At 49.7% G+C, this 25,846-nt stretch overlaps 1 protein-coding gene across 3 annotated transcripts in view; it reads left to right on the plus strand.

Moving 5' to 3' along the window:
• Positions 1 to 25,846, plus strand: part of FUZ (fuzzy planar cell polarity protein) — a 158,837-nt gene that overhangs the window by 90,991 nt on the left and 42,000 nt on the right. For all 3 annotated transcript variants that reach the window (XM_078655249.1, XM_078655247.1, XM_078655248.1), the window contains exons 7-8: positions 15,098 to 15,193; positions 17,711 to 17,817. In XM_078655249.1, coding sequence (XP_078511375.1) covers positions 15,098 to 15,193; positions 17,711 to 17,817 — 203 coding nt within the window. The remainder of the gene's footprint in view (positions 1 to 15,097; positions 15,194 to 17,710; positions 17,818 to 25,846) is intronic.

Here is a 25,846-nt window from a genome sequence, read left to right on the forward strand (position 1 = left end):
ACTAGACAACCATGGTTTTCAGCCCTTCTAGAGATGTCCATCGCCCCCCATTAGAAGGTCCCCTACAGGTTGGAGCTTCTCACAGAAAATCTGAGTAAAGTCAAACACCCAGACTCCAGGCAGTTCATCCTAGGAATCTGGCTCCTGAGGTCCTAGAGTTTGGTTACCTTAACCTACATCAAGAGTGCATCAACATACACAGAGAAGCCTGTGAGCCTACCACACACACCTGCTATGCTGCCAAGTGGAAGCGATTTGTCTACTACTGTACTCCAAACCACATAAACCCTTTTATGTCTACTGTACAACACATTATTAGCTACCTTCTACACCTGCAAAAGTCAGGATTACCATACACATCAATTCAGCTACACCTAGCCAATATCACTTGCATACATGCAGAACAGGGAATAATCCTCACTCTTCAAAATACTTGTTGATAAAGCTTTTATGGAGGGCCTTAAATGTGTCACTCCACCAAAGGTGCCTCCTGCCCCAATCTCGAATATGAATATTGTCCTCACCAAACTCATGGGCTTTCTTTCGACTCACTGCATTCTTGCCCTCTGCAGTGCCTTTCCTGGTAGGTTGCCTTTTTCGTATCCATAATGTCACACTGACATATCCGTGAACTCCAGGCCTTCACACTACGGGAACCTTTCTTCTAGGTCCACAATGACAAAGTGGTTCTTAGAACCAATCCTACAATTCTTACCTAAGGTGTTCTCCCCGTTTCACCTCAACCAAACAATCGAGCTCCTAGTCTACTAACTTGGTAGCTGAGAGAGCACTCCACACACTTGATGTCAGTGCTCTCATGTACTATATAGATAGGACCAAGTAATTTCACAAGACGCAACAGCTTTTTGTTGTCTTTTCACAGCATCATAAAGGTCATCCCATTTCTAAAGCAGATATTGCCAGGTGAATCGTTAAATGCATGAAACCTGTTACCTGAAACCTAAAAGAATCCTATCTTTCTACCCCAGACAATACTCCATCAGCAAGCAGGGCGTCACTATGGCTTTTCTCGGGAACATACCTGTTAGAAATGGGGGTCTCTAGTTGGCAGGGGTAGGTACCACTGTCCAAATAGTGACCCTTGCTTCTAGTCAGGGTAAGGAGGAAACCCTCTGAGATAACCCCTGCTCACCCTCTATGTAGCTTGGCACGAGCAGTCTAGGCTAACCAGAGGCAATGTGTAAAGTATTTGTACCAACACTCACAGTAACACAGTGAAAACACCACAAACTGACTCCACAACAGTTTAGAAAAATAAAGGTATTTAATCTAAACTACACAAGACCAAAACGACGAAAATCCAACATACATAGTTCAGCAATATGGTTTCAAAAGAGTTCTTAAGGTTGCGATAAAAATTCTTCAGGTTGCGTTAAAATTCTTTAGGTTGCGATAAAAGAATCCACAGTTACGTGAAAAGTTCACAGTTGCGTCAAGTTAGCTCACAGTACCTTTTAGTTGCGACAAAGTTCCAAAAGCAGAAGTTGATGTGGTGGAAAACAAGCGATGCGTTGCTCCCGAGACCCTGGGGAGGCGTTTGCGACAGCCCCGCTGCAGCAGCGGTCGTGTTGCGACGAATCCGGTCTGTATGGGGAGGAAGGCCACTTGTATGGGTTCCGGTGCGGAGGTTCCGTAGGAAGTTTGTTCTCGTAAAGGTACTGTTGGAAATGGGATCCCTGGCTGGCCAGGGCTTTCGCCAAAGTCAGTCAGAGACCACCACCCCCAAGTCAGGGCAAGGGAGTTACACGCCAAGATAACCCCTACTCACCCTCTAGGTAACGTGGCGCGAGCAGCAAGGCTAAACTTGGAGGCGATGTAAGTTAAGTATTTGCGCACGCACCCCAGCAACAACACCCAAAGGCCCACCACAAAGGAAACTCCACACAAGGTTATATAAAAATAGCCTTTGTATTACACCAAAACACATTAGATAAAACACACTTTACAATGTGCCAGAGGCACGGGCAGAATTTACAAGGGATTATTTACAAGACAGGGCCACCTGGACCACTGTCAGGAATCAGCACTTTTAGAAGTAACAATACAATACTTGTAGGCCTAGAACTTAGAACATAGCCTATCAGACAGTACCTTCCGTCCTGGTTGCACGGGATAATGCGAGTGACCTCCTTAGTAAGCTTGAGCGGGCGACCCAGCGAAGCGGCGCGGCTCAGGGGAGAGCGGCGCTGCTCGAGGCTTGGACGGGCTGCCGGCACGGTACAAGCGTTTCTCTGGAGCGACCAATGTGTGCGGCTCAGAAGAGGAGGGGAAGGCAGGATGCGGGCGACCCAGCGAAGCAGCGCGGCTCAGGGGAGAGCGGCGCTGCTCGAGGCTTGGACGGGCTGCCGGCACGAGCTGCCGAGGGGAACGAGCGAGGCACACTTCAGCGAGGCCCCAGGGGCCAAGGGAGATCAGACAAGTCCCAGCAATTTGGCAGGGAAGGCACCATAGAGTCCACTGGTCCTGGGACTCTGGTCAGGGGGCAAGCTTAGTATCAAGCCCTTGGGATCACTTATAACAGAAGATCACTGTAACACAAAATAGGACATAAAGCACACAACCAGTACCCACTGGTAACTGGTAAGTCCCCCCTACGCAATCCTAACCACCCTAGGAACAGGTCACGCAGGGAACCAGGACCTTACTAGCACCACCTGCACTAGCAAGAACAACCACCTCAGTATCACAATACAAGTAGGGGCATAGACCTGGGGACAAAACACATGATGCAGAACCTACATTCAGCGGTGTAAGGAACACATGACGCATCAACACACGTTCAGCGGTGTAAGGAACAGGGCACATAATGTATCAACAACACATTCAGAGGTGCAGAACACAGGGTGCGCAAAACATACTACACATTGTACATTTCCTAACACCCAAAAGCAATAGGACATAGATCATCACAGCATCTAAACCTCAGATAGCGCATAAATCACCTTTAGCGCAGAACTCACAAAGTCCAGGTTGCGCCACTGCGCCAGGACCTAAACGTAGCAGCTGCCCACTACTTGCTGGGCAGCTGAGGGACAGGACAGGGGGCCTAAACGCTGTAGCTGGCACTAAGTGCTGCGCAGCTGGGGAAAGGCCAGGGATGAAGGAGTGCGCCTCACTCCTGATCCAAAGTACATGTCCCTAGGAAAAGAAAGACCTACACGGTGCAGCTGCCCACTACTTGCTGGGCAGCTGAAAACAGAATGGCGACAGGGCTCTTACTAGCCCTCTGGAACCAAAACTGCACAAACTGGGAGCCCTCTAGGCTCTGGAAGAAACATAGGTGCACTTTTGAGCCCCCTAGGCCTGGAGATCAGCTGTGCCCCCGGAGCAATCTAGGCTCTGAAACTAATGGGGGCTTCGTTGGAGCCACGGGGCTCTGAAGACTCGAATGGGGCCAAAACAGGTGGGGGCCACTCGGGCTCTAGGCATCACTCTGCCCCTGGCGACAGATATGGCCACATCGTGGGAGCGGCCCGCTATCATGTGGGGCCGCTCGAAGAACAATCAGGACAGCCCCGAGGCCCCTCTCCTTACCGGGCTCCGGGCGTCCATTCTCTCAGTGTCCCCTCTCCGGGGACAGCGCAGGACTTCGCCTCTGGGGCTCCCCTCCCTCCTGGGAGCCCCAACACGCAACATCCGGCTCCAGGAGGGGAGGGGGGCATCTTCACCCGGTCCCCCATCTCGGGACCGGGACTTGGAAAGTGGAGCCCTCAAGGCTCTGGGCTCCTCTTCTCCGGCCGGGCGCCCCGACCAATCACAGCGCGGCGGCGGGCGGGACTTCCTCCGGCAGACCGGAAGTCCCGCCTACAGTCAGGCGCGATGCTGCCTGACATCCTGGTTTTGCCCGCGGCCGCGGCGGTGATTTCTCAGGGCCATAGCGAGGGGTGGGCACCCTCGAAATACAACGTAAATGGCGGGGTGGCACCCGCTAGGGCTCTGATAAGCGGGGTGGCACCCGTGCATGAATATCACGAAAATCGGGGCAAAAGTCAAAATAAAGCGCTCCGAGCGCTAGGAAACAACACAGCGCTTTCAAGCGCTATAAGGCAAATAAAGCGCTCGCCCAGCGCTAGGCACACAGAATAAAGCTCTCATGCACCAGGGGTCAAAGGAGAGCGCTCCCAGCGCTATGAAGGCACAAAAAGCCACAAAGTCCTTCAGGAGGTGGTCATCAAAAGTCCAGGGGCTGGGCAGGGCTCAGGGAGGCAAGCCATCCCTGAGCCCAAGCAGCAGCACGCCCCTGGCAAGATTCAAGCAGCAAACAAGAACCTTTTTCAAGAGGTCACAGCCTCTTTTTATACAGAGCAACCCTTTGTCTGTAGGTGCAGGGTGGGGGCAGAACCAGTCGCAGCTGGTTCTTGAGCACTCTTGATGGCCCAACCACCCATTCTATTCACTGGCAGGGCTTGGGTCATCAGTCACACCACAGGGGGGCGGAGCCAGCATTGTGTGGGGAAAACCCAGCCCATCCAGGACACAGGTACACTCCTCCCACACATCACTCATGCTAATCTCCCACTCACCACCGGGCAGACCCATCCAGACTTCCTGGAGCCTGGCATGCCAGCCAGCTCCAGCCAATCATGCGCCCGCACCCTCACAGCACACGTACAGCCATGTCTAGAAATGGCGCTTCCCTACTAGACACATACATGCCACACATACCGTTGCGCAGCATTCCCTCCCACGAGTTCACACATACCAAACTCGAGCCTGCACTCCCCACGCATCAGGAACTACCAGGGACACATACATTCCCCATGCATTCCTATGGGAGGGCAGGCCTATCTCACACACGCACTCAAGGAGAGCACGCACTTTACACTGCGCCACAGTGTCAAAGTGCGCAAAGACCAGAAATCACTATAATTTCAAGGCAAAAAGTTCAGGGGTGACCCTGCCAGAAGGCCCAAGTCCAACACGACCCCCTTCCAGCCAAAACGCAGGGTAGGCCAATCACCACCGTGATGGACTTCCCTGCTTGGGGCGATAGAACACGGACGCGGGCCCGCACTGCAGGGACACCCTCCGGTTCTACTCCAAGTTGATCCATAAGACAAGCACATCCTTAAAAAAAACACCGGCCCAACTAGGCTACCCCACTGGTACTCCTTAGCTGTCCACGGCTAGGACCAGGCCCTAGGCCACCTAGATACCACTGGTCCTTGCCAATCCACAGAGTGGGGGGTAGTAACCCCTGGCCTGCACTAGCCATTCTCCACTCCCTCTCAGTGTAGGTCCAAACTACCACTGATCCTCCAACCTAGGGTCCGCACCCTCAGGCTGACCAGAGGTCACGGGCAAGAATGCCCCACCCTACCTCTACTTCTGAAGCACCCTCCAGAACACAAATCTCCCACCTGGGATCCAAATTCACCGAATGCACCGGGGTCAGACTCCCTCTGACCCCCTTCCAGAGTTCTGCACCCTCCCACTGTAGAACAGGGTCCCTCCACTTAAGGTAGGCCCCACCTGCTCTCAGGGTAGTACCACAACACTCAGCCAAGAACCCTAAAGATCCCTGCTAGGCCTGTACCACCCCTTCTGGGAAACACAGGGTCTCTTCACTTAAGATGAGCCCCACCTGTGTTCACAGGGGTACCCCTAGAAGACAAACCGGCCAGGACACTGGCTACAGTCGCCCTGCTGTCCAGGACAGGCAACACCTGACCCTGGCTCCCCAACCTAGGGACGCTACCCTTTGGTTAGATGCCTGGCGCACCAGGACTTCTACAAGTTGGAAACAAAAATCTAAGACTTTCTCTCCTCCTTCAGCAGCAAGGCAACCACTGCAGGTCAATACCCCATACAGCTTACCCGGTTCCTTCTCTTCAGGCAGGAGTTCCCTCTTGTAACTTCAGGACACTACATACAGTTGCCCTGACGTCCAGATCCGGAAACACCGGCTACTGGCTCCCCAACCGAGGGACGTACCCTTTGGTCAGATGCCTGGCGCACCAGGACTTCCTTGAGGGTGACACAACTAATGTGTCGTGTACAAGTCTGCCTGACACTCAGGACAGAAGTGGCATCACCATGGTCACTCCCTGGCGACACAACCCTTCTGGTTGGCCCCTGACCCACTGGCTCTTCCACTGGGGAACCTATCCCCCTCGCACCCCTCCATCTGGACTTCTGCACCCTCCCAACTGGAGCGGTACTGCCAGACACCAGAACTACTGGAACCCTGGTTACAGAGGTTCCACGTTCTCCAGACACTCTGGAAGATCCTCCTCAAATGACCTATTGGTACAGCCTAGGCCCCCGGCCTGATGTTCCCTTCAGAAACAATCCAGGCCCTGACACTGGGTTTCGGGCACCTGGAGACATGCAGTCCCACCCACTCCTTCTCCTCTTGAGACAGGACGTGGGCCCCTACACCGAGACCTAGCTGGGCTACACTGAGCCTCTTCCACCACGCTGGGCTGGAAGACACCTCAGACACTCCTTTTGGAATCACTCCATCCCCTATGCCTCTCTCCTCCCAGAACATTACCAACTCCAAAATTCTGTCTCTCAACAGACCACAGAAATCAACAAGCAGGCTCCACTATCTGCAGACGTTCTTGGGAAAAGTTCAACACACAGGACTTAAATATCTGAGCAAAACTAGCATTCAGCAAGCTCCCCGTCCAGAGAACTCACAAACACGTCCAGTGCCACACACCATTCATCCACACACACCCCTCCCCAGACTGGTAAGGCAGTTTCTACCACCCCTGACTTCTCAACCTGACCACACTTGACACAGGTACCATTACTCCAGGGCAGGGACGGGGGACACATGCACTGGACACACTTATGCTGCCACCACTGGATCCCACCCTTCTGGTGAATCCAGAAAACATACTGCACTTAGGGGGATGATCTACCCTCCCGAGCTAGGGACACCTAACTCGAAGTGCACAAGAAACACATTTCCACAGAAATGACATTTTCAGCAAACTTAAACAATAATCCCCAAAATGTTGTTATCTAAAATGCAGAGTTTTGTGGTGCAGCCAGCTGCTACTAAGGTACAACGCAAACACAAATCCTTATCCTCACCGCTTGCCGCCAATGTTGGAAATGGGATCCCTGGCTGGCCAGGGCTTTCGCCAAAGTCAGTCAGAGACCACCACCCCCAAGTCAGGGCAAGGGAGTTACACGCCAAGATAACCCCTACTCACCCTCTAGGTAACGTGGCGCGAGCAGCAAGGCTAAACTTGGAGGCGATGTAAGTTAAGTATTTGCGCACACACCCCAGCAACAACACCCAAAGGCCCACCACAAAGGAAACTCCACACAAGGTTATATAAAAATAGCCTTTGTATTACACCAAAACACATTAGATAAAACACACTTTACAATGTGCCAGAGGCACGGGCAGAATTTACAAGGGATTATTTACAAGACAGGGCCACCTGGACCACTGTCAGGAATCAGCACTTTTAGAAGTAACAATACAATACTTGTAGGCCTAGAACTTAGAACATAGCCTATCAGACAGTACCTTCCGTCCTGGTTGCACAGGATAATGCGAGTGACCTCCTTAGTAAGCTTGAGCGGGCGACCCAGCGAAGCGGCGCGGCTCAGGGGAGAGCGGCGCTGCTCGAGGCTTGGACGGGCTGCCGGCACGAGCTGCCGAGGGGAACGAGCGAGGCACACTTCAGCGAGGCCCCAGGGGCCAGGGGAGATCAGACAAGTCCCAGCAATTTGGCAGGGAAGGCACCATAGAGTCCACTGGTCCTGGGACTCTGGTCAGGGGGCAAGCTTAGTATCAAGCCCTTGGGATCACTTATAACAGAAGATCACTGTAACACAAAATAGGACATAAAGCACACAACCAGTACCCACTGGTAACTGGTAAGTCCCCCCTACGCAATCCTAACCACCCTAGGAACAGGTCACGCAGGGAACCAGGACCTTACTAGCACCACCTGCACTAGCAAGAACAACCACCTCAGTATCACAATACAAGTAGGGGCATAGACCTGGGGACAAAACACATGATGCAGAACCTACATTCAGCGGTGTAAGGAACACATGACGCATCAACACACGTTCAGCGGTGTAAGGAACAGGGCACATAATGTATCAACAACACATTCAGAGGTGCAGAACACAGGGTGCGCAAAACATACTACACATTGTACATTTCCTAACACCCAAAAGCAATAGGACATAGATCATCACAGCATCTAAACCTCAGATAGCGCATAAATCACCTTTAGCGCAGAACTCACAAAGTCCAGGTTGCGCCACTGCGCCAGGACCTAAACGTAGCAGCTGCCCACTACTTGCTGGGCAGCTGAGGGACAGGACAGGGGGCCTAAACGCTGTAGCTGGCACTAAGTGCTGCGCAGCTGGGGAAAGGCCAGGGATGAAGGAGTGCGCCTCACTCCTGATCCAAAGTACATGTCCCTAGGAAAAGAAAGACCTACACGGTGCAGCTGCCCACTACTTGCTGGGCAGCTGAAAACAGAATGGCGACAGGGCTCTTACTAGCCCTCTGGAACCAAAACTGCACAAACTGGGAGCCCTCTAGGCTCTGGAAGAAACATAGGTGCACTTTGGAGCCCCCTAGGCCTGGAGATCAGCTGTGCCCCCGGAGCAATCTAGGCTCTGAAACTAATGGGGGCTTCGTTGGAGCCACGGGGCTCTGAAGACTCGAATGGGGCCAAAACAGGTGGGGGCCACTCGGGCTTTAGGCATCACTCTGCCCCTGGCGACAGATATGGCCACATCGTGGGAGCGGCCCGCTATCATGTGGGGCCGCTCGAAGAACAATCAGGACAGCCCCGAGGCCCCTCTCCTTACCGGGCTCCGGGCGTCCATTCTCTCAGTGTCCCCTCTCCGGGGACAGCGCAGGACTTCGCCTCTGGGGCTCCCCTCCCTCCTGGGAGCCCCAACACGCAACATCCGGCTCCAGGAGGGGAGGGGGGCATCTTCACCCGGTCCCCCATCTCGGGACCGGGACTTGGAAAGTGGAGCCCTCAAGGCTCTGGGCTCCTCTTCTCCGGCCGGGCGCCCCGGCCAATCACAGCGCGGCGGCGGGCGGGACTTCCTCCGGCAGACCGGAAGTCCCGCCTACAGTCAGGTGCGATGCTGCCTGACTTCCTGGTTTTGCCCGCGGCCGCGGCGGTGATTTCTCAGGGCCATAGCGAGGGGTGGGCACCCTCGAAATACAACGTAAATGGCGGGGTGGCACCCGCTAGGGCTCTGATAAGCGGGGTGGCACCCGTGCATGAATATCACGAAAATCGGGGCAAAAGTCAAAATAAAGCACTCCGAGCGCTAGGAAACAACACAGCGCTTTCAAGCGCTATAAGGCAAATAAAGCGCTCGCCCAGCGCTAGGCACACAGAATAAAGCTCTCATGCACCAGGGGTCAAAGGAGAGCGCTCCCAGCGCTGTGAAGGCACAAAAAGCCACAAAGTCCTTCAGGAGGTGGTCATCAGAAGTCCAGGGGCTGGGCAGGGCTCAGGGAGGCAAGCCATCCCTGAGCCCAAGCAGCAGCACGCCCCTGGCAAGATTCAAGCAGCAAACAAGAACCTTTTTCAAGAGGTCACAGCCTCTTTTTATACAGAGCAACCCTTTGTCTGTAGGTGCAGGGTGGGGGCAGAACCAGTCGCAGCTGGTTCTTGAGCACTCTTGATGGCCCAACCACCCATTCTATTCACTGGCAGGGCTTGGGTCATCAGTCACACCACAGGGGGGCGGAGCAAGCATTGTGTGGGGAAAACCCAGCCCATCCAGGACACAGGTACACTCCTCCCACACATCACTCATGCTAATCTCCCACTCACCACCGGGCAGACCCATCCAGACTTCCTGGAGCCTGGCATGCCAGCCAGCTCCAGCCAATCATGCGCCAGCACCCTCACAGCACACGTACAGCCATGTCTAGAAATGGCGCTTCCCTACTAGACACATACATGCCACACATACCGTTGCGCAGCATTCCCTCCCACGAGTTCACACATACCAAACTCGAACCTGCACTCCCCACGCATCAGGAACTACCAGGGACACATACATTCCCCATGCATTCCTATGGGAGGGCAGGCCTATCTCACACACGCACTCAAGGAGAGCACGCACTTTACACTGCGCCACAGTGTCAAAGTGCGCAAAGACCAGAAATCACTATAATTTCAAGGCAAAAAGTTCAGGGGTGACCCTGCCAGAAGGCCCAAGTCCAACAGGTACGTTGCGACGATCTTTGGAGGTGCGACGATCTCCGGGGCGACGATGCGCGGACCAGCGGGGATCTTCTCTCTCGCAGCTCCTCGATGCGATGGATTCTGCGACAACACTCTCAGCGACGTGATGCGGTCCGCAAGCAAGCGGGGCGGCGATCTCACCCAGCGACGACAGGCTCTGTGACGACACTCGCAGCGATGTTAGACTTTCCCGCACCGGTCTGGTGCGTCCCGCAAACGAAGGATGCGACGGCTCTCACAGCGGCAACAGGCGCTGCGACAATCTCGGCCTTCGTAGCGGCGGGAATTTCCTCGCACTGTCGGGGATGCGCTCCGCAGCGAGCGATGCGATAACTTTTCAATTGCAAAAGTCTCTCAAGCTTAGTTTCAAGCTTCCCAGCACCGGTACAACTTCCAGAGGCCCCACAACTGGATCAAGCACTCTAGGAAAGACAGAACTCTCTCAGCAGAGTTCAGGGAAGCTGGGGTGAAGTCCGTTTGTTCCTGGGACTTCAGAACAGGGAGCCAGCTCTTCTCAGGCCCTTGGAGATTCCTTCAAGACAGGGGACACAGCACAACAGCAAAGTCCTTCCCCTCTCCTTGGCAGCAAAGCAACAGGTCAGTCCAGCAGAGCAACAGTAGGACAGTCTTCTTTCTTCAGATTCAGCTTTCTCCTTGGCAGAGGTTCCTTCTTGATTCCAGGATTATCTAATTTTCTGTTGTCAGGGGTCCTGTACTTATACCCCTAAAAGTCTTTGTTCTCTTTGTGCAAGTGTCCCTGAGCCCGGTCTGAACCAGTTCTGGGTGTTGCTTGAGCACTTTGTTCTCCTGGCTTCTCCTTTCCTTTCAGAGTGAGGGGCAGGGTCGTCAGCCGCCCAGCAGGAGGTGGAGCCAGCATTGTGGAAGGCAGGCACAGCCCTATTCAGGCCCAGGTGCTATCTCCTCCCACCACTCAAGTTGCAAATGCAGTCATTCAGCCAGTCTCCTGGGGAATCCCCAGCCCCTGTCACTCTCAAACCAGACAGTCAATACACAAACAGGCCAAGGCACACAGAAGGGTCAGACAAGAGAACAGCAACTTTCTAAAAGTGCTGTTCTCAAACACAGGATTTAAAAACAACCTTTCCTAAAAGATGTGTTATTAAATTCTGAGTTCAGGGATACTAGACTCTTATGTCCTATCTTGTTCCTATGGGAAGAAATGCTGGTAGCCACTGTAGCCAGCATCCCCCATGTTAATCTATGGAGCAAGATAGCCTTACAATAGTGAAAAATGAAAATGGCTGCCATTCACTACCAGAGCATGTCACCTGCACCAGTACATGCTCTACCTTTCACATACACTGCACCCTGCCCAGGGGGGTACCTTGGGCCTTCCATAGGGGTGACCAATGTGCACAAAAAGGGAAGGGTTAGGCCTGGTCAGTGGGGACACTAACCAGGAGGACATGGCCGTTCACAGACTGCATGCAGGCACTGCAGTGGCAGGCCTGAGACACCATTTTAGGGCTACTCATGTGGGTCGCACAATCAGTGCTGCAGGCCCACTAGTAGCATTTGTCATCACCAGCCCTGGCACACCCAGTGCACTTTACTAGGGACTTCATGGTGATACAAATATGCTAATCATGTATATCCAATCATAATAACAATTTACACAGAGAGCATATGCACTTTAGCACTGATCAGCAGTGGTAAAGTGCGCAGAGTCCTCTTGCCAACAGCCACGGGTCAGGAAAAATAAGGGAGGAAGAAGCAAAAAGTTTGAGGATGACCCTGCAAAAAAAGGCCAGTTCCAACAATACCCAAAGTGGAGATCTGTAAAGCTGCCATATTGCTCACTCCACACACATTCATAAAGCACTATTGTGTGGTTGCAAGGCAGTAAGCTAAAGTTATTCAAACTGTTCTTAGAACTCTGTTTCAGACCTCTGCATCATCCACTGGCTAGCCACGTTTTGCGGAGTACTGCTTTATAGTCAGTGCAGACCATGTTTATCTACAGCCACACAAGCTACGAACCGATTAGGTTACTTACCCTGTAAGCATCTGTTTGCATGTAATGTTGTAGATCCACATGTGCCCACCCTCTTCCCCAGAAGCCTGTGTTTTCAACAGATATCTTGTATCTATCCTAAGTATTTACTTATACCACATGCACAGCTACTGTCCTTTTCTACTCACTACTCCATACCTACTCTCACATGATGTCCAAAAAACAAACAATGCCCATGACTGTGCCCATGTGCATTTGCAACCAGTGGATGAGTCCTCGAGAGCTCGTGAATCGAAAGACTTCTTCGAAAAAACAAGTTGCAACAACCCAAGCCCAACACTAGATGGTTTGACTATACAGAGCGTGTGAATCTACAGCACTATATGCAACACACAGATGCTTACAAGGTAGTAACATAATTCCTACTTTACCTTCCTTTTGATTACATGACTTGTATCCTTCCATGACTTGCATTAAGGGAACTACAGTTTTAATTTCCTTTCAGCACTCCATGAGAGTACATGTGTGTTCTTGCTTTCACCCCAATATGCAGCCTTTCCTCATACATCTCTGCCCTCTACACTCTGTTGTCCCCCCAGCATGTTGATTGATTCCACTGTACCCTTGTGCCGCTCTGACCCAACAACATTCACTCTTCGAATGTATGACGTTACAACGCATACATTTACAATGCATGCCTTTACAACACAGTTTTTACATCGCAACATCCTTTACAATGCATTCTTTTACATAGCCTGCCATTACATTGCATTTTCAGAAACTACCTTTACAACGCATTCCATTACATCGCATTATACCTTTACAACGCATACCATTACAATGCATACCATTACATTGCATTTAAGGTAACTGTGGGATAGTATAGGGGTAAAAATTACTATTCTAGCTCCAGTGAGTGCAACAGTAGGGTAAGTGTGGGATAGTGTAAGGGTACTGTGCGTTGTAATGGTATGCGTTGTAATGACTTGCGGTGTAATGCCTGCTTTGTAGTGACATGCATTGTAATGACATGCGTTGTAGTGACATGCAATATAATGGCTGCGTTGTAATGACATGCGATGTAAAGGATGTTGCGATGTAATAACTGCTATGTAAAGGTAGTGCGATGTAATGACTGCGTTAAAGGTTGTTTCCCTCACCCTTTATTTGCTAACTCATCCTCCCAGTCTTCTGTCGCTCCCCCACTTGTCCTTTCTGTTGTTTACATTACTGTTCTTTACATTTTAGGGAAGCCCTGCAGCTTCGGTTTTGCTGCTGAGATTCTCCTTTCTTTACAATGCGATTGTGTGCACCTTTTATTGAATGTCTGACATCTAAGAATGGCAAATTATAGGGCTGCTCTATAATGGCATATGCACACATACATTATTGCGTAACAACCACAAGGTCATCTTTTTTATGTAGCTGCTGTTCAGGATTGGCAACAAGCACTTTTTCTTTTTGCAGATGCTATTCAACACCATCCGCAAGTATTGGCAAAACCAAAAGGTCAGCTAACGCCTTTCAAAAGTGAAGCTGTTGGCTCAGCCAATGCTTGTTCTGTTCCCGGAAAACCACCTCCCTTGCCTAAAGAATTCCTCCATTACCCTGTTGTAGGATAGTCCAGTGAAGATCAGCAACGTGAAGCACTAAAGTGCTACATATGTTTTTCCATGTACTCGCTCGCCTTAAGTGATGCTCTGGAGCAGACTATCTGATAGGAACTTGGAAGAAAGAAGAAATGCCTCGTCCCTTTAAAAACATGAGATTTTACTCTGGGCAAAGGACAGTTCTGTTTTACAAAGACGCCTCAAGACAAAGCTTTGAAAAACTCTGAAATTACAAGAGCTTTAAAGGGTGCAGTTCAGCATGCACCCTTCTAGAATTCTCAAGTTTAGAGCTACTTCCTTAGACTGGTTTCTGAAGCACTGAGCTCTTCACCGTTAAGCTGGGAATCACTGCAACAAATCAAGGATTGACAGTGTACATTGGACATTTTTACTTGTTTACATGAATTTTACAATTTCCGTGCCCTTACCATTACTTTTCTATTAATAATACTTCCGCTTCCATATTTTAGATGGTTGTCTGTCGATAAATACTTTTATTTTTCTTAAACTATTTATATGCTGTTGTCTGGTTGTTAGTTGTGCTGAGGAGGAGGAGCTTTGTTCCGATAAACCAATGTGCCATATTTTATTTGTTATTGGGGGATGTTTATAAAGTAGAAGTCTGTCGCTCTAACTAAAAACAGGATGTCTAGTCAACATGACGTGTATGATATGAACTGAGGACAGTAACCCAGGGTAGGCAAGGCGGGTGACACGACCTACCATTGTCCGGTTATCCTTAGCCTTTCCTGAATTTCACCAACAAAGGAAGAAGTCTGAGGAGCTTTGGGAGGTTAGTTTATCCAGAGACCCAGGCCATGTTGATTGAAAGCCTGTGTGTAGAGCTTTCTTTGGAGTCTTTTGGCTTTTAAACCTAGACAGGGAAGCGCTCCAGGTAGTGCGTACAGAGATGAACCCTAGAATTGCAGTGCAGACTGTCCCCTTTGATGTGACACCAAGAATGATTTGCAATTGGTTGTACCTGGTCTCTAGTGGCACAATGGACTTGATTGTGGCCCTTAGAAATCGGCAAGTCATTTGGGCCATCTCTTTGTTCTTCTAAGTACTGGTTGGATATTTGTGTGTTCAGCGTTTGGCCTGGAGATGGATGGAGTTCAAGCCGTCTTACCACGTGGCCTCTTTCATAAGACCCATCTTCTTTCCTTGGCCTGTCCTACAAAAGATGGCCTCTTTGCACTTATGTCTTCTCTTGTCTCATGTCACAAGCCCCATCACCTTTCTTTAATCCTTGTGCTTCTCTAACTTTTTTCTTGTGTGCTCATTAGGTGCCCCACAGGCTGCTCACATTCCAGCTGGTGCCCGGGGTGGATGTCTGTGTTCTCTGTGGACCGACCCCCTCCCTTCAGAAGGTGGAGACTGAGGTGAGTGAATGAGTGTGCACATATGTCTCATGCCAGAGCAGCAGCAATATCTTTCTCCTGTCCAGTGTCCAGAGGTCTGGAATAGGACCCTATGACAGCAGCTCATGCCTAAGTGAGTGAAGGATGCATGCCTATGAACCACATCTGCTGCTGGCATGCTTGTCCTGGTTTTGAAGGTGAGTAACTTCAGAACCTCATTGGGTCATGTTGAATCTTAAAAGCATATGGAGTCTGGTTCTGTAGTTTAAATAAGAAACAGGAAATTCACTGTCTTCTAATCCTGGTGAGTCAAACCCCCACAAAATGAGGCTAGAGGTGTTACTGGAACCCAGCACATCCAGCAAAGTGCCTTGCCACGGCCTGTTTGTGAGTTGCTAACCACAAACCTAGTGACAACTGTCTCACTTTCTCACCCCCCCTCTTTTTCTCATTTCTTTTTTCTTTCTCACCTTCCCTACCCTCCCATCCTATCGTCACTGTTGCACCTCTCCGTTTTGTTAGTTCCTTCTTTCGTCTAACCATGGTTTCTTGGTGTATCCTTTTCAGTACTCTCTCTGTACACTGCTCGATTTCCTTCTCCATCTTCTATCCTTCTCTATCTTATTTACGCCTTTTCTATCTCTCGCCTTTCCCCATTTCACCCACCATCATGGTGAGGCCTTCCTGCTCTCCTTTTCTCTGGTCCTGGGTTTGTCAGTTTGCTTGGTGGTGCTGTGGGTCACCACTGTGCCACACTGCACCACTCCAGTGAGTTTGCCAAGTTACTCACTTTGAGAACTTGTCACTCCAGTGATGGCGAAGTTGAGCAATGAAGGTTTACTCTAAAGGGTAGCAAAGGTTGGAAACATGGATACCGGATGAGATAATGAATACGACTAAACTCTTTGTTAGAGCAATCACGTCCTAGAGGAACTTGCCTTTCTTTAGAAGCTGGTAAAGTAGGAAATTCTGGGGTGCAATGCACAAATAACAGGCAAAAATAAAAACCATTTGGGAAGTGACTTATTCCTCAGTCACAAAGGAGACCGGGTGATCAGATTTTTAGGGCGCCTAATGTACAAAGCTTTCAGGTCCTGTGTCGTGAATGTGGCCAAAGGTTTACTTTTTAGTAACACACATGGAATTAGAGCTACCCTTTAGAATCCACTGGCCTGACCAGATAATACTGGGACCTGGCATTTAGGCTGCTAGGATTTTAAGGACTCGTAACCTGGAACAGTTGAACCAACAGTCCACAACCCCGGGATGTGACGGCAAAGAGGAAAGGACTCGGTGCTATTCTGGAGCGTATTATCAGCAGATGTGGGTTACCCTGGGGTCAGGAATGGTACCAGGCGCGTCAGGGTGAGGTAGACTGCACTTTCAGTGCTACATTCTGTCATTTCAGGTTCTTGATCTTAATTTGGGTAGTAGTTATTTTTCGGACTATTCTGCCCAGCAGAGTTCCAATTCCCTCGTAGCTCCTAGACATCTCACACCATCACGTCCCTTCTTCTGCCAAACAGATCACATCAGGTGTGTGATTTCCAGATACCAGCAAAGTCCTGTCCTGAGCATCCATATTCATGTTCTTTGGGGTGGTGCACACCGCCTTCTTAGGACTCAGGATTTACAAACTATTAGTCCCTGAGTTAAGTATTAACTAGAATGTGTGCCCAGTGTAAACCAAAATGCAGCTTTATTACAAAGTGTTGGCATTCTCATCAGGAGTATTATTTTCTCAAGACTTTCTGTCTATTTACCATGCTTTTGAGCTTGTAGGAAATTGAAGGGTTGATTTTAACCAGTCAAGATGTTCTGTGATTTGTCCAAAGGCATCTTCTGCCAGGGCTCCTTGGTTGCCAGACAAACCCTAGCACAAAAGATGAAGGGGGAAGGAAGAGTTTCAGGCCCAGTAAAGGCAAAATAATTTTTCGGGGAAGCAGATGCACATGTCTCAGCCCACAAAGCACCTCCTACGTTTCGGGACAAAGTGCATGTCACATCAGTAGAGCACGAGGAAACGGGGAGGGGTCCCGCCGTTTTGTGTAGGACATCCACTGTGTGTATGGCAAATGCATGAATGTATAATAGTCTCCTTGTCCCAAACAGCAAGTATACATGTAACACACAGCATTGCTCACCAAATATGATGATGAGTAGGGATAGAAGAATGCATATAAGTAATGGAGGACTGCACATATCTTATAGGGGACCTAGAAGTTGGGCATTTTCCTTCCTGGAGTACAGGTCATAATGCCTGTGTATATAATCCCTGCTACCAACCAGGAGTCCTGCCAGTGGAATGCAGTACCCACTCTCAATTGTGGATGAGGGTACACTCCCTACCACGTCAGGATAGGAACCCCTCCAGTGAAATTGCATGCTGTCCAGTTCAATGGGAAAAGCATAAGGTAGGCTTGGGCAGGGTTCGCGGGGCCATACAGCTTTTCTGGACCAGCTAGAACTCCTGCCACTACACCTGCTGCATTTGATTTTTCTGATGTTCTTTTCCCTTCACTTGTTTGTTTTCTGCAGTTAGTGGAGCGCTATTGGCGACCCCTACAGGATCCTGTGAAGGCCTGCCTGAGAGTGCAGCTGCGCTCCTTCCCAGCATCCTTCCCTCTGCATCAAGGAATTCTGGGGTACGTGTTCATTGCACCTGTTAGTTTGTGTCATGGTGGAGAGCAGGCCATTGCGCACCAAAACCTCACGCGGCCATGCCTTGTTTTGGCTTCTCTTACTCCTTACCTCAGAAAACCATATTTGATCATGTTGGTGGCCCCCAGATTTCTACAAAGACTAATATTTATAGGGCTCCTCTTGTTGTATTACACCCCCAAACCCTCATGAGCAAATCTATTCTCTGGTTAAATAGAACACTCTTATGTCCCTTTACTTAAAGTTGTCAAAGTTTCAGTTCTACCCCTTCCTTGATGCGATGGCTGTCACCTGTAAAGTAGTCTTGTAGCGGCCTGGACGATATTTTTATTTCAAGACGGATGCAAAAATTCTTTAAAAGTATAAAAATATTGTGTTTTTGTCCCTTTCAAATATTAACTTAAATTAACAAATATATTATGAAATCCTGCCTAAATGATTTTAACACTGTAGAGTATTCCTAATTGGGGTTTAGAACATATGGAGGCAAAATACAGAGGATTATACAATAACTGTTAATAAAGTACCAGTTCCTTGCCTTCCCACACTCTCTCTCTCACTCAGACACACACGCGCACACACACCATCAGCCCTCTTTTCCCTCGAGAAAAGTGCCAAGCCTACTTAAGACAAGCTGTCTGTGATGTTGATACTTTGTAGGGAGAAGTACATTTCTTCTACTCGCCTAAATGAATTTCCCCACAGTGGGCGTTGTTTATTTATCAAATGTATTTATAAAGCATGGACATGAAATGATGGGCACATCACACAAACCAAGCTTATTAAAATTGCAGAGTAGATGGTCATGGTAGCCTTCTATGTAGGCTCAGTATAGATTGCTTAATCAAGATTTTCCTGAAGGAAAGCAGGGTTAGATTGAGTCTGAGATCCTCAGGTATGTAATTCCAAAGTCTTTTTGGTTTGGTTAGTTTTCAGGATTTCTAGCTAGTGTTCCCTTTGCCTCCTGTCTAGTGTTTATCTTTCCAATAACTGAGCTGATTAAAATGTAAGACTTTGTGGGTAACGCGCTATTTTGACTTGGACTTAGGCTTCGAGTGGGAGCCACTTGAGTTCTATCATAATAGGTATGCCTTTGCCTGATTATTTGGCACCACCGACGAGGCGGCCTGCAGCATGGTGGATGGCTTTGGGAGGGGGAAGCCCTGTTTTTTTTGGACTATCCGTTAATATTGTGCTGCCTCCATCCAGGTGTCATAACTAAAGTTTTTTACAGCAGTTCTGAAGTCTACGTGAAGAATAGATGGTTTAAACCTTTGAGAAGATTGATTTGGAGTGCGGGGGTTGAGAGATGTTGGGTACCATTGTTATATAGTACCCGCCCTGAGCTGGTTTTGCTGCTTCTGGTAAAATTTGCAACAATGACCTTGCAGTGCCACTTGTGTTTTCACAAGTCACTATCACATTATTTAGCTGTTGTCAGTAAATTGTAGACCAGCATTTGTGCCTAGCCTGCCATTTGTTGTACTCAAATTCTCAATCAAACTCTATTAAACATTGGACGACTTTGGAATAAATCAATCAATCAGCATTTGCATAGTGCAGCACTGTCATCCCTAGGGGTAATCTGGGTGCTGAGGGTCCTATGTCTTTCGAAAAGCCAGGTCTTGAGCTTCCTTCTTTAGTCCGCATGGGAGGGTACTGTTCGGAGGTGGAGTGGCAGGTCGTTCGAGGTCTTTGCAGTGATGTAGGAGAAGGAGGGGCCCACGCTGTGGCTGCGACAGTTGTGGGGTGGGTGCGCGAGGGCTAGTGAGGAGGAGTGCAGGTGTCTGACAGGTAGATGGAAGTTCAGTCTAGTTGATGCAGGACTGTCCTTGATTGTTTTGAGCTTTGCAGGCATAGGCGAGGATCTTGAACAGGCATCTCTGAGGATTCTGAGGTCTGCTGTGATGTGGGTCCGTTTGGGGAGGTCTAGAATGAGTCTGGCTACAGCATGCTGTATGGCCTGGAGTCTCTTGAAGAGCTGGGTGGAGATGCCGGCGTAGAGAGTGTTGCCGTAGTCAAGGCGGCTGGTGATAAGAGCCTGAGTGATGGTCTTTCTGGTGTTGACTGAGAGCCATCTTAAGATTCTTCAGAGCATTCGCAAGTTGTGGAAGTAGGAGGATGCGACTGCTTTGACTTGTTGTTTCATGGTCAGTTCGCTGTCGAGGATGAGGCCTAGGTTACGTGCATGGTCTGTTAGTGTGGGTGTTGGTCCAAATTCTGATGGCCACTAGCTGTGGTCCCAAACAGAATTGTTCTTCCCAAAGATCAGTAATTCTAGAACTTATGAGTTGAACATCTATGACTTTATATAATACTAGACTATACGAAAAGTTACTTAACTTCAGTAACGCAGTTAAGTAAAGCAGTCTATCTCGCTGCAGGTACCTTACCTTTGAATTCCCCAGGCGTCAGGCGTCAGGCTGGACCCAGAAACTTTAGCTGAGCAATACTCCGCGTGTTGTCGCTGGCGTCGGTAGCGTCGGTTATGATGTCGCGGTGCTTACATAGGCGCCACGCAGGCGCACAGACGTCCGTACTTTTAGTTTTTTCCATACCAGAAGTGCAGAGCCACGAAGTGACTGACGAAAACGTGTGCAAAAGTAGGGCCCTGAATGGGGAGAAACCCTAGACGTACAACATCAGTCCGCAAAGCGGGGAGGCATGGGTGGAGCTTTAAGGAATCTGCAGCTTGATAGAGACTCTACCAGATAATGAGTTACCGAAGGTAAGTAACTTGTTCATCTGATAAAGACTTCTAGCTGCAGATTCCTTACCTTTGAATCAGATACCCGAGCCATACTATCCCGGCGGTGGGATGCGGACTCATGAGCTAGTCTAGAAAGTCTTGCAGGACTGAGCGGGCAAAGTGCCCCTCCCTGCGCACTTGACCATCAAGGCAATAATGTTTTGCGAACATGTGCAATGGTGCCCAAGTCGCTGCCTGACAGATGTCTTGAAGTGGGATACCCCATGCCAAGGACGTAGTCGCAGCCTTTCTCCTGGTAGAATGGGCTCTTAATCCCTCAGGGGGCTGCTTCTTCGCCAAGGCATAACCGATTTTAATGCAGAAACAACCCAGTGAGAGATGGTTCTTTTCTGCACTGCCTTTCCCTTCTTTGCTCCCACATACCCTACAAAGAGTTGATCATCCACCAGGAATTCTTTTGTGCGGTCAAGGTAGAACGACAACGCTCTTTTTGGGTCCAGCCGGTGAAGAAGCTCTTCCTCCTTATAGGGATGTGGGGGAACAAAGAAGGTGGGCAAAGTAATGGACTGACCCAGATGGAATGGGGTCCCAACCTTTGGCAAGAATTATGCCCTGGTGCGAAGCACCACTTTGTCCGGAAAGAACATGAGATAAGGGGACGAGCTGGATAACGCCTGCAATTCACTCACCCTCCGAGCTGATGTAATCGCTACTAAGAACGCTGCTTTGATGGTCAACAGCCAGAGGGGAAAATTGTTCAAAGGCTCGAAATTACCGCACATTAGATAAGTGAGGACCAAATAAGGTCCCATTGTGGCATATCAAAGGGTGTAGGTGGGAATAAATGAACCAACCCTTTCAGAAATCTATTAACAATAGGAGATTTAAAGACAGAGGGCTGATCTGGCAGCTGCAAAAAAGCAGAGAGAGCACAAAGGTAACCCGTGAGAGATCCCAAAGCAGAGCCCCGCTGGGCAAGGGTTAGAATGAACAAAAGGACAGTAGAAAGAGGAGCAGAAAGAGGGTCAATAGACCTTTCTGTACAGTATAATACAAATTTCCGCCAACGGCAGGCGTATAACAACTTAGTGGAGGGACGCCTTGCCACCAAAATAACATTACGTACTTTGGGAGGAAGGTCAAAGGCCATCAACTGCCGCCACTCAATCTCCACGCATGGAGGCACAGAGTTGACATAGAAGATCCTTCTGAACGGACAGCCTGATTGGAGGATCGACACTCATGCTCAGAAGCTCTGGATAGCTCCAGACTCTCCTTGTCCAGTCCGGCGCCACAAGGGTGACTTGGGCCCGGGCGCTTCTGATCTTCTTCAGAACCCTGTGTATGGGCGGAAAGGAGTACAATAGGCCTGGGCTCCACTCTCGACGAAACGCGTCGCAGAGCGATAGCCGCCTTGGAAACTCCAGAGCGCAGTACAGCTAACATTGCGCGTTCTCTTCGGAGGCGATCAAATCTAACCAAGGTTCTCCCCACTGTTGAAAGATACCTTGCACCACTTTCGACAAGAGACGACACTCATGTTTCTGAAGACATCGACGGCTGAGGTCGTCCGCCCTGGCGTTCAGAGAACCTGCCAGGTGTTGAACTACCAGGGTTATGCCCTGCTGTTCCAGCCATGTTCAGAGACGCAGGGCCTCTCGACAAAGGGTCCACGACCCCACCCCGCCTTATTTGTTGCAGTACCACATGGCGGTGGTATCGTCCGTGAACACCTGCACCAACTTCCCCTTGACAGATGGAAGGAATGTTTTCAATGCCAACCGAATTGCTTAGAGCTCCAACAAGTTTATATGGAGCCCCGTCTCCGCCGGTGACCAGTGACCCTCTGATCTCCGCCTCTTCCATGTGGGCGCCCCATCCCAGAACAGACGCATCCGTCACAACTGTGAAATCTGGTTGGGGAAGGGAGAGAGGTAGGCCATTGACGCACTCTCGGTTTGCTAACCACCACTGCAGATCCTTTGCAGGTCCTTCCGAGGTCTGAACCACGTCGGTGAGATTTCCCCAATGATGTGCCCATTGGAACTTCAAGTCCCACTCCAAGATCTAAAATGGCGCAAAGCCCCTTGTTGTTCTTCGGAATTAGAAAGTAGCAGGAATAACAGCCACTGCCTACTTCTAAAGCTGGGACCCTTTCTATAGCTCCTTTGGCCAAAAGATCTGTAACGTCCTCCTAGAGCAGTCTCAAATGATCCTCCGCCAGCTGTTCCTGAGTTGGCGGATGTTAGACATAGCATTTCTTGGTGTGATTACCCCAGACTTTTTGCCTCTACCTCCTCTACTTTTGGTACTGTGATGGTTTCGTTTTGCGAACTTAGATGCTTTGGTACTTTGCCACTGCTGATCAGTGTCAAAGTGCAAGTCCTCCCTGTGTAAAGTGCAGTGGTAATTGCACTTGATTAGTATGTTTGCCTTAATAGTAAAGTCCCTAGTAAAGTGCACTATGTGTGCCAGGTCTGATGAGGCAACTGCTACTAGTGGGCCTCCAGCACTAATTGTGCCACCCACACACGTAGCCCTAAAGAGGGAACTCAGGCCTCCCATTGCAGTGCCTGCGTGCAGTTTGTTAAACTGCCATGTTGTTCTGACAAGTGCACCCACTTGCCAGACCTTAGCCTTCCCTTTCTTGGCACATCAGACACCCCTATGGTGGGTCCAAGGTACCCCCTGGGCAGGGTGCAGTGCATGAGAAAGGTAGGACATGTACTAAGGTGTGTGTGTACCATGTCCTGACAGTGAAATAATCTCCATTTCGTTTTTCTGTGAAAAGGCCATTTTGCCCATAGGATAGAATGGGGAGGCTGTGTAATATGTTTTCCAGCCTATCTTCCCAAAGGCTTAAGATGGAGAGGTGAAGTTTAGTATGCCTGAACTCACAATGTAATAACACATCCTTCTATGAAGGTGGATTTTGCATTGTGTGTTTAGAAGCCACTCTTTTAGAAGTGGCTGGGTTTTTGTGCTCTAACATTTCTGTGTGTCTCTGCCTGGTTGTGCATTGACTGCCTGGATTTGAAATTGATAAGATCTGAGGAACGTCTTGACCCAGGGGAGGAGGTGAGACAGCAACAGGCTGACCTGCATCTGGAGTGCAGGGGGAGGAGTAGCCCCTAGAGGTGAAGAGGCCTGGGTTGCTGCCATAAAACAATGGTCCCATCTCATGATGAGTGATTGAGAATCCAGACCCCACTAATCAAAGGAAGAAGGTGTCACTGGTAGGGAGGCACCCAGAACTGGTTTGAACAGGGGTCAGTGCCCCCCTGAACAAAAAGACTTCAAAGACATTTAGGGTATAACTATGAAAGCTGAAGCCCCTTAACTTTGGAGAATGGATTGAGCAAGTTTGAACAAGTCTGAAGCTTCTTCGTGGTCAAGAGGAACCTTTGCCAAGGAAGAAACAACTGAAGAGACTGAAGGAAAGGAGTTACCCTTGCTGTGTGTTCTGGGGCTGACCTGCAGTTTGCTGTTTTAACCAAGGAGAGGCTAAAGGGACTTTGCTGTGTTCTGTGTCCCCCTGCTTGGAAGGACTTTGCTGTGTGCTGTGTTCGAAAGTAACTTATCCCCAAGGGCCTGAGGTGAACTGGCTCCCTGTTGCAGAAACTCAGGAACACAAAAGTTTCCAGTAGTCTCAGCGACGCTGTGTGCGGTGCTTTTTGTAGCCTGAGACCCTCGTAAGAAGTGCCATGTGATCGTGGGCACCTGGAGTCCAAGTGAAGCTCAGCAACGCTGTGTGCATGTGCTTTTTGCAGCCTGAACCCTTCATGAAGATTGTCCTGTTATCGTGTGCACCGGAGTCCAAGTGAGACTCAGCGACGCTGTGTGCATGTGCTGTGTGTAGCCTGAGACCTTCGTGAGGATTACCTTGTTATCGGGCACACCCGGAGTCCAAGTGAGTCTCAGCGATGCAGTGTGCGTGTGCTTTGTGCAGCCTGAGACCTTCGTGAGGATTGCCCCGGAGTTCAAGTGAGCCTCAGCGATGCTGTTTGCGTGCGCTTCATGCAGCCTGAGACCTTCGTGAGGAGTGCTCTGTGATGGTGCACCCGAAGCTCAAGGTAGTCGCAGCGACGCTGTGTGAATGTGCCCTGTGGCAGCTTGAGATCTTCGTAGCATCAGCAGCCCGGACTGGCAGCCCCGGAGGAGCAGAGCCACCGGCCCAAGCCCGCCGTTGCCAGATCGGGACCTTAAACCAACCTCATGCATCGGAGGCCCAAGTCGCTAGAAGAGGAGAGGGGAGTGAGTTTGCACCCTCCAGGTAACGTGTGTCGACTCCTGGGGTGCGGGCTCGGAGGGAGATGCTTTCCCATTCCTGCAGAGCAAGCCTCTGCTTCGGCTCGTATCGCGGCCCCTACTTGCCAAAGGAGTGGCAGTACCGGGCCCGGAGTGTGGAGCTGCTCTTTTTGTTACCCCATACCTGTGTGGGGGCAACTGTTGACAGAGGCTGACTGCGAGTCAGCACGAGTGGCGGAGAGACCGCCTAAGGCACCGTGACCGGTGTGGGAGTGTATTACGCATTGCATTATTTCTGCATATCGAACTACCTGATTGTCATATTACACATTGCCTTATTTCTGAATAATGAACTACCTGGTTAGTATATTACGCATTGCATTATTCCTGCATAATGAACTACCTGATGAGTGTATTATGCATGGCATTATTTCTGCATAACAAATTACCTGATTGTCATATTACTCATTGCATTATTTCTGCAGAACGAAGTACCTGATTGTTGCGTTACGCATTGCATTATATTTACATTGCAAAGTGCCTGATTCTAGCATTACAAATTGCATAGCATTGCATTAGGACTGCAGTGGAAAGTTTAGAAGTGCTCATTAATATCGCCAGAACTTACAAGTGCTGGCTGGCCTAACAACCGGCGAGAAGGAATATTACAAATACACATATGTTGGATTTATATTGTGTGGTCTTATCGTATATCTTTTTATATAAGGTTATACTCCTTTTTATGAAACTTGTCTGGAGTCCATTTGTGGTGTCATTGTTGGGTTGCTGTGAGCGTGGTTGCAAATACTTTACAGATTTGCCTTGAAGATAAGCCTGGCTGCTCGTGCCAAGCTACCAAGTGAGTGAGCGGGTGCTATCTGCAAAGGTGTCCTTCCTTTCCCTAACGTGGAAACGAGGGTCCCTAGTTGGTCTCGGGGGCCTACCTCAGCCAACCAGGGATCCCGGGTCTAACAGCGCAATAGGAGGAGGAAAAGAAAGGAAAGGAAGAGAATAGCCCTCCTGACGATCTGCAAGACCCACTTGTCCATTGTAAT

This window comes from Lissotriton helveticus, chromosome 7 (assembly GCF_964261635.1).
Source record: "Lissotriton helveticus chromosome 7, aLisHel1.1, whole genome shotgun sequence".
In the NCBI taxonomy this organism is placed as follows: domain Eukaryota; kingdom Metazoa; phylum Chordata; class Amphibia; order Caudata; family Salamandridae; genus Lissotriton; species Lissotriton helveticus.